At 46.6% G+C, this 9,137-nt stretch overlaps 1 protein-coding gene across 1 annotated transcript; it reads left to right on the forward strand.

Annotated features, from left to right (window-relative positions):
- Positions 1 to 4,400: 4,400 nt before the first annotated feature.
- Positions 4,401 to 7,833, forward strand: SPATA2 (spermatogenesis associated 2). Its single transcript, XM_009811376.2, has 2 exons — positions 4,401 to 4,797; positions 6,580 to 7,833. Exons 1-2 carry the CDS (start codon positions 4,480 to 4,482, stop codon positions 7,831 to 7,833), a joined length of 1,572 nt encoding a protein of 523 aa, XP_009809678.1. The 5' UTR covers positions 4,401 to 4,479.
- Positions 7,834 to 9,137: the final 1,304 nt, after the last annotated feature.

Here is a 9,137-nt window from a genome sequence, read left to right on the forward strand (position 1 = left end):
CTTCCCGCCGCCGCGCCCCGCCCTGCCAGCCAACCGGGGAGCGGCCCGTGCGCAGGCGCAGCACCGCCCCTATCGCCGAGACACCGCCCCCAGAGGCGTGGTCACGCTTGATGGGCGTGACACAGGCGCAGCCACCCCGCCCCCGGGGCGGCGCTCGGCGGGGAGAGCGGGCAGCGCTTCTGCACCGCGCGTGGGAAACGAGCGGTTTCAACAGCAGCCCAGCGCCACGGCGGAAAAGCCGTGGAGAGCGGCAGGAGGGTGGGTGTCTCACCGCGGGCTCGCAGCTACGCCGAGCCCGTGTTTCTGTCCGCTGTTGTTGGCTGTGCACGGGTGCGTGCATCGCCGAGCAGCGGGGTGCGATGGTGCTGCCTCCCTCCGTTACCTTTAAGGCTGTTCTGGCTCTGGAACAACCCGCGGCCTCTCAAGGGAAGGGCAGCACAGCTCTCCTCTGCTATTCCCGAGCCAGGGCAATACAAAAACCACTTTCAAAAGAACGATGATTGAACAATCGATCTTTGTTACAGTTAGCGTGCAAACACGTCCTACAGAAATTAAACAGCCGCTTCATTTCCTGGTTACAGTCCTTCTCTCCGCCTGGGGAAAGCCCCACGGGCCGGGCGGGAGGCTGTCCACGCGTTTTGCTCCCAGACTGCAGCGGACAGCAGCGCCTTCCCGGCTCCGGGGCCGAGACCAGCTCCGTCCGCCCGGCCCAGGCCCCGGCCTCCTGGCTGCGCACTGCCAGCGGCCTGCACCGCGCAGGAGCCACCCGAGTTTCACACCACCCAAACTCATCACCAGGCCCGAGCGCACACAGCACCTCCACGCTCTCCAACAGATCGGCCGAAGCCGCGCGCCTTACGTACGGGCCGCCCGGCAGCCCGGGCGAGGGGCGAGAGGGGCCCCGGGCGCTGCCCGCCCTGGCTGCCCTCACCCCGGGCCGACCCTGGCGGCCGTGGCCTGCGCCTCCTCCCCGCCGGCCCCATCGGCCTCCGCCTCTACCTCGGCCCCGCGTCCCGTCCCCGGGGAACCCCAGCCCGGGGAGGGCCCCCCGGCCGGGCAGGCCCCGCACCCCCTCAGCCCCGCGGGCTGGCGAGCCCGGAGGAGGCCGCCCCGCCCGCTCGCACCCCGCCCCGTGACGTCACGCGGCGGAAGTGCTCCCGATGACAGGCGGCTGTGCCCCGCCCCCCGACATCCACTTCCGGGTCGCCGCTGTCAGCCGCCCCCTCCCGCTGGCCGCTGCAGCCCCTGGGCCGGTGGCGGGAGGCTGAGCCGTGAGGGCGGGTGTGCCCCGCCGCTGGCTAGCCGGTAGCCCTTCTAGGGCAGTGGCCTCTACTGGGACGTCGTGGGGGCGAGCGAGGGGCCGAGGGGTCCGCATCCGGGTCACCGGGCGCTTCCGGCTGAGTGGCGGCGGGTCCCGGGCGGCAGGCGCGGCCCGGCGCGGAGCGGTGAGGGACGGGCCTGGCCCGCGGGGTGGGAAGCTCTGCCTGCCCGGGCTGCGGGCCCTCGGCGCAGTGCTGGCTGCTGAGGGGAGGGGGCGGCGGGTTTGCCGGGGGCGCGGGCGGCGGGGTGCGCTGCGGCGGCGGGGCGGCTGGCGCTGCGCCCTTTCACCGGCGAGAGGCCGGAGGAAGCCCCTGTGGGGCCGGCCGGCTCGGCCGTCAGCGAGTGCCGCTTAAGCCGGGGAGGCGAAGGCGGTGTCCTGGGGCCGTGTCTGCGGCTCCTCGCACCGGCCGGCCCCGTGCCGCTCTCCCGGCCGGGCCGGGCGTCTCTGCAACAAGTGTCTTCATGAGAACCAAGGAGCGAAACGGCTTCAAGCGGCTGTTTATTTGTGTGTTTTCCCCTCCTTCTCCCGCGTTTTCTGTTCTGAAATTCCTCAGCGATGCGGTGTGCTCTTCTGCTATTAAATAGCCTTTGTATTCGGGTTAATCTTCTTTTCAAGTGTTTGGTGAAAGCCTGGTCTCCTTAGCGTGGGTTAGGAGAAGGTTGTGCCTGTCCTGTGTTTCTTCCCTGTTGCTGTAAAGGTTTTTGCGTGACTGTGCCCTGCCAAGCAGTCCAGGGTAGGCAGAGTGGTTGGTTCCCTCAGCTGAGGTTTTAACCTGGGAGATGGATAGAAACGTTTTCTTGTCTCACCAGCAGAAACTAGGCTCAGATCAGAACTTATTATTCATGCATCTCCATGAAATCTTGAGTTTTCAGTCAATAATTTGCAGCAAAATGCCCTTGTTACCTTATCTGTTCTGTCAGCTAGGGCGTTTCTTAAAACTATGTTTATCTCTGCCTGCTCACATATTGAGGTTGTTATCGAGCCTTGTAACCATGGTTGTTAGCTGTTCGGAGCCTGCCTGGCGCAGGGTGGGCTGCCTGGGATGGGGATGTTTTGCTTCTGGAAGCTGTGCCTGTGGAGGAGCAGCTCTGCGAAGGGTTGCTGGCGTGTTTGGTTTGTCGCGTTTTGCCTTTCAGCTGAGTGAACTCTGCCTTATGTACAAACCGCAAGTCCGATCAAAATCAGAGCTGGCAGTGGCTTCGAGTGTCACAGTCCTTAGGGCCTTGATGAAGGACTTTCATTTGGGGACTTTCCTAATCCTGACGTCTCGTACGTGTAACCAAGCGCTTTTGTTTAGTAGTTATTAACAGTGGAGGTGGAAGAACTGTAATACTTAATCCAGCTCCTTGTCAGCACAGGATCGTTCTGTGCCCCGGGGGTGTATTACTGATGTGCCAGACCAAGATCTCTCTGAAATTCTCTGGTGGAGCTGCTCTTGCTAAGGGACAGACGTTCTGTTGTCTTTGTCCACAGACTTCATCTTGCACAACTTAAGGAGGGAAGATCTGGGGAGAGAGAAGGGTTTACTCCTGTCCCTTATGCTCAGATGTTAATTTAGAACTCCACATTTCCTGTGATTCACAGCTTGTCTCTTGACATCAGTGCAATTTCTGATTGTGGAAAGACCGAGAGCAGTGTGCCTTTGAGCAGAAATGGAACTGCTAGTTAACTTTTCCCACATGGTGTTGTCATTAAGTGCAGCCTTTCATCAAGTAATATTAACTGCTAGGCTGTTGATTTTTTTGTTTGTTTGTTTTCCTGGCCTCTTGGTTTGTGGGTTGTTTCTCCCCCCCGCCATGTATTTTGTGTTATGGCTCCTTTCATTCAGTTAATTTTGCTTTTAACGGTGATTTTCATTTTAACAGGAGTGTGTGGGGGCATTGATCAGTATTCTTACAGCTGCAATTAATATTGGGTGGAAAGTATTTTCTCAAGTGCTGTTTCAGACTGACTGTAACCGAAACAGTGCATTGATTTCCCCCGCCTCCCCTCCCTTTGGTTCGCAGTTGGGAAGTCCATAAGGGCTAGATTGTGTTTTCATTTAAAAAACAAAGCCTGTGGTCTGCTTTTTGATAACAAGTTCCTCAGGCAGCTGAGATGGAGTCTGTTGGCTTGTTAATTACCTTGGTTTTGGTAAAGTAGCATTAGGAAGCTGTTTTTGTCATCAGTTTTTTCTGTGTAGTGTGCGAGCTCAGTGAGGTGAAAACGTAGATTGGTACATACATAAAAGCAACTATCCCAGCAAACAAAAATCTACATGTTGTAAAACCAGAATGATTTTGGTCTGTTCTAATAAGGCAGCTAAAAATGGCAGGTGTAGTTTTTTTGCTGAAAAGATTACAATCTTCTTTGCAGCTGCCAGCATTCAGCTGAAACTTTGGCTGTACGTTGCAGTATTCAGGGGACCTTCTTCTCTGTAGGACGGCTGCAGAGCGCTCCCAGCACAGTGATGGCCTGGGTTTGCCATCAAGTGGAATGTGAGTGGCAGTCAAAAGCCTAGAAAATGTTAGAAATAGAAAGGGAAAGTTAATTAATGTGCTCAGTCTATGGGCAGTCCTGTGCCACTAGAGGAAAAAAAAAAGTAGATGCTTTCCGAAGTTGAGCAAAATGAAACTTCTCTGTGGGATTTTTTTAATCGATGCAGGGCAAAAAAACCACCCAAACCAGTGACTGATTAAAATAATGTTTGTGTAAGTTATTTGAACTGAAAGGGCAAAATAAAACGCAGAGAAGAGGCCCTAAAAACTCATGCTTCTCCTTTCAGTTTTTTGCTGTGAGTTACTTTTGCCTACACCAGCTTTATTGTATCAAACTCTCAGTGCCTTGCTCAATGTAGGTTTGTTGTGCTGTTTTTAGGCGGATAACTGGAAGAGGAGTAGAGAATGACAGTGAAAAGCAGGACAACAGCATTTCTGTAGACTATTGCACTTTTTCAGAAACCTGAAGAGGCTGTTCCATTTTATAGAATTCTGTGAAGCAGATAGATGCTGTGGACATCTGGGATTTATGCAACTGTGATGACTTGTCTTTGTTTTCAATTTTTATTCCAGAAGAGTTGCCATTACTGAAGATTCTTAATGCCAGATAATCAACCTACTGCTGAATAACCATGAAAGAGACGAGGTAGCTGCCCAAGTCTGAGATAAAAACTGATTTCAATGGATACAAAATATAAAGACGATTTATTTAGGAAGTATGTACAGTTCCATGAATGCAAACTGAATGCCTCTGACAACAAGCAGCGTCCTATTAATGATGAGTATTTGCGAGTGGCAGCGGCAGCCTTACTTTGCCTTCCCAAAATTGATCCCTTTTATAGATTCCGGTTGATAAAATTTTACGAGATGGCTGAAAACTCACTGAGATCTGTGAAATCCTCAAGTTTACATTCTCTCCATAATGCATTCAGCATGCTCGAGACAGTTGGAATCAATCTCTTTCTTTACCCCTGGAAAAAGGAGTTCAAAAATATTAAGGTAAGGCATTTTATGTGTGGCCATAGTGAGAACATGATTTCTTTTTCTTTCTTTTAAGACATTTCATGCATTTCCTTTAAAGACTTATTTTTTTCCACCTATTAGCATGATGTATATATTTGTCTATATACAGTTGGTAAACAGAAGCCGTAGGAAAGTTTCTATGTAAAATAAGTGAAGTTTGTGCTGGTGAGAGTATCCTGAGAGCAGAAGTACAAGTACTATCTGCATTTATAATGTAACTATAAAATAGAGGAAGAGCTTATTTAAGGTTTTTGTTCAGCCTACCCTGCTACAGTGTCTTAATTTCTACTTGGAGATGCTTTCACTAGGGTGAGCAGTCAAGTTGTGTTTAAGCTCACTCAAAGTTTGATTTTTTGTCTTGCAACAGCTAATAATGGAGCACAAGTACTAACAACCAATGCATGCTTTCAAGTGGATGCTTTGCTGAGGTTCCCACAAGTTATATGATAATGGTAAAGGAACTTCTCTGAAAGAATTGTTTCCAGAATATCTTTTATCTGCTTGTCAGTTCTCACTTCATGAAGTTTTGATTTTAATGTACTTTCAAATTATTTACCTATGCCAGGATCTCAGAGGGAAAAGTAGGAACTTGTATATTGCTTGGCTTGGGTGCTGGAAGTCAGATAGTGAGTTCTCTGCTGTTGATTTTTCTATTTTATCTTTTACCTGTTGTTATATGCTTATTCAAAACTGCTGCAGCGTTTCAGTAATGAATGCTGCAGGTGACTTACAAGAACAGTTTTGAGACTTGAAAGCTGGATAAAAACACTGCTGGTATGGGTCTCTAAGGTCATTTCCATGTTGTGTGCACTAGTGGTGGGTAATTTTGTTTGTTTTTCTTAAAAAGACACTATTTCACTATTTAGCAGAGAATTTGAACATTATTAGAACATTTGAGTTCTCTGTTTCCCCAAGGGAAACTACCTTTCTTCAAGATCTCTCCATAAATCTTCTTTATCATTACGCTTAAGTTCCGGCCTTTGAAATGTTGGCTGATCCATCGAGGATATCTCTTGATGCACTGCTGATATTGACTTTGGTTGTGCACTGTGGATCCAGTACCTGTTCTATGCAAAGATGTGATGGGCAGGCTGCTCTTGCCTGCAATCCAAAACAGTTTGAACTGGGTTAAGACCATACCTCAGGTATGCCAGATACTAAGGACATTTCAACTCGCACAAACTCATATCTTTGTTTTTGGGGCTTTTTTAGTGGAAGTTCTGGATCTAATATAAAATTAAATAAACAGACATTTGGAATTGCGTAGTAATAGTACACAAAAAAGTGCACACCTCAAGTATATTTAAAGCTGAATTGAAGAGGGCTTTGGTACTCCCGCAGTAATTCCAAGTTCCTGTTACCTCTAGCTAGCCCCTGTCCAGGGGCAATACATGAAATCTCTGCCTTTTTACCTTTCAAGGTAGACTTGTTTGTAAATGCAAACATGTCTGGTACGCATAAAAGTTAATGTCAGGGTATAGCATAGTGATTTAAATCAACAAGGAGGACATTATGCTAATCAGGATTTCAATGTGAATGAAAACTCTCCTACTTTGAATTTGCCTCATGCGGAACTTCCATCTGCTGAACAGGAGGGATGCAGAAATGGAGTTCATCTTGGCATGGGAGTTGCATATGTTCACTGTCGTTATTATTCTATTTAATTATATAGTATCTGTCACTGAATTATCTGAACATCTAGTCCACCACTGAATTTGTAACCTAGTTTTCCTTTTATTCCCCCCCCACCCCCCTTAGACCTACACTGGACCCTTTGTTTATTATGTAAAGTCTGCTCTAACTGAAGATGATGTAAGGCAGATTTTGAACTACATGGGCTATGTCCAAGAACTGGGAACAATGTATAAACTCAAAGAGCAGGTTGATGCCATTCAAGTGAAAATGGTTTCATTTGAACTCTTTTTGGCCAAAGTGGAATGTGAGCAGCTTCTTGAAATTCACTTGCAAGTGAAGGATAAAGGTTATTCAGAGATTGATGTCATAAATGAACGAAAAAATAGCAGTGAAGATGTTAGAGGCTGCTCAGAAGCCATGAAACGGCGTGCAGAGTGCAAAGAAAACTTAAACACTTCCATGGCACGAATGGTTCTCCAGAAATCAGCGAGTGAACGGGCCTCTAAAGATTATTTCAAGCCAAAGGTGAGCAAGCCTTCTAAATCAGTGGACACATACGATAATTATTGGGAAAGTAAGAAACCACCTTTGATGAGCTCGCTGAGTCTCAGGAAAGAACCAATTTTAGTTGATGCGGAAGATGACATTAAAGATGAAATTATCCGTCCATCACCCTCTCTTCTGACAGTGTCAAGCTCCCCACACGGGTGTTCAGATGAATTCTTGCCAACTTCATCTCATCACAATGGCATGCTAAGATCAAATGTCCCTTACAGCTCCTATTTTTCTGCTCAAGAGGACTTAGATTTATATACTGATCCCGATTCTAGAAGTATGTTAAATTTTAAAAGACAAGAAGCTATTAAGCCTGATGTATGGGTGTTAAAAAATGATGCCAACCCTGTTTACCACAAACGCACCCACCTAGCCAAAGAGACAGCTTCCCTCAAGTGCCAAAACTGTGGCGTACCTTGTGGCACTTCTGTTTGCCAAAAGTGTGACAATCTGTTCAACTCTAGGCAGGAATATCCAGCAGTGAAACAGAGCACCTATTCAATCAAACCACTTCCAAATGATGGCTTGTCTCCTGCGTCTGCTTTAAGGGAGAAATCTCAGTACACGTCACAGACTCAGAGTCAAGAGAGAGCTGCTCAATTCAGTTCAAAATCCAAACCTTCAGGCACCTCGCGCTGCGGCTTTTGTAACCGGTCTGGAGCTGCAAACACTTGCACGTTTTGCTCAAAAGTCTCATGTGACACTTGCCTCAATGCTTACTATTACGATCCTTGCTGTAGAAAAAGTGAGCTTCACAGATTCATGCCTAACAATCAGTTAAACTATAAATCGTCCCAGCTGTCCCATGTAGTTTATAGATAGACTTGATTAGTCTGTTTTGGAGGGGAAGGAAAGGGGGAGGGGAAAGGGCTATCCTAACTAATGTACTGACTCCACTGATAAGAAAATACACTGACCTCTTACAAAAATGACATGTCCAAATATTTGGAACCATGGTTCAGTGATCAGGTGCCAGTTCTTGATTTTTGTGGCTTCACAGATGCTGCAGATACATTAGATTTCATGCTGCTATAATTTAGGTAACTCCTAAATGATCATTACTTTCCAATTTAAATAGGGGAGAAGAGCACATTTTTCTTTAAAACTTGGCAGCTGTCGCATTTTAGAAAAGTGATGTTGCACCTTTCTATTACATTGCAGTCATCTCCTTGCCCAAATAAAACCATGCAAGGCTTGAAAATAAAATCTAAAAATTAAGATTCTCATTTTCTGTGAGTGGTGAAGCTACTGCCGGTTTTTGATAAAGTATGACTTTAAAATGTGCAAGAAATATGTGAATGGCTTGTTTTGCCAACAAGGACTATTTTTGAAGTGTGTCTGCATTTCTTGATCTCCAGAATGCAAACACCACAGCATCTCTTCCTTTCGTCTTTATGTTTCTTCGTTCTCCCCTTATCTCCCGGTTGTTTATCTCAAGCTTATATAATCTGAATCTGGACAATACGTGCTTTATTTTCTGGTGTTGCCAATATCATCCTACTGGTTTTTACTGTATGCTATTTTAAAAAGGTGAACCTGTATTCATGTCACTTAAATTATGCCTAGAGTGTTGTCCTTACAGATAAGTACTAATTTTCTTTACTTTCTGTTGCACATGTATTAAGTACTGTTCTTTGTACTGTAAATAGGTAATTTGGAAACAGTTTATTTTTAATAAATATTTAATATGTTGAGTTCTTAAAAGTGGTAAAATCATTATAACTATGAAGTCTCTCTGGGTTATTTGTTCAGGTGGCTTTTTGTTTTTCCTTGTACTGTATTTCATAGCTTATTATAGTCACTGTGGCAGACTAATGTTCTTGGCTCTGATCAGTTTTTGGTTTTTAATCTGACATTTTTTTCCCCTCTGATAAGGCTACCACTAGTCTAAGTGGAGTCTTGTCTAAGAATTGCAGGATTTTGGTTCTCAGTGCACGCTTTTCCTTTGTGGTTATGGAAATTGTAAGTATAAATGTTATGCTTGCTTCCAAATTCACTGCGAAGTCTGTAGTCTAGTCCAGCAAGTAAAGCACTGGCCTGGTTAAAAATCAGAGCTCATTTGTGACTCCTGTTAAAGTAAACCCATCAGTTATGGATGTGAATCAGATAATAATATTTATCTGTAT

This window comes from Gavia stellata, chromosome 20 (genome assembly GCF_030936135.1).
Source record: "Gavia stellata isolate bGavSte3 chromosome 20, bGavSte3.hap2, whole genome shotgun sequence".
Classification (NCBI taxonomy): domain Eukaryota; kingdom Metazoa; phylum Chordata; class Aves; order Gaviiformes; family Gaviidae; genus Gavia; species Gavia stellata.

Coding starts and splice junctions, on each gene's coding strand:
- SPATA2 (XM_009811376.2), top strand. CDS start 4,480: ATGGATACAAAATATAAAGACGATTTATTTAGGAAGTATGTACAGTTC. Junction 4,798..6,579: donor AGGAGTTCAAAAATATTAAG/GTAAGGCATTTT, acceptor CACCCCCCTTAG/ACCTACACTGGACCCTTTGT.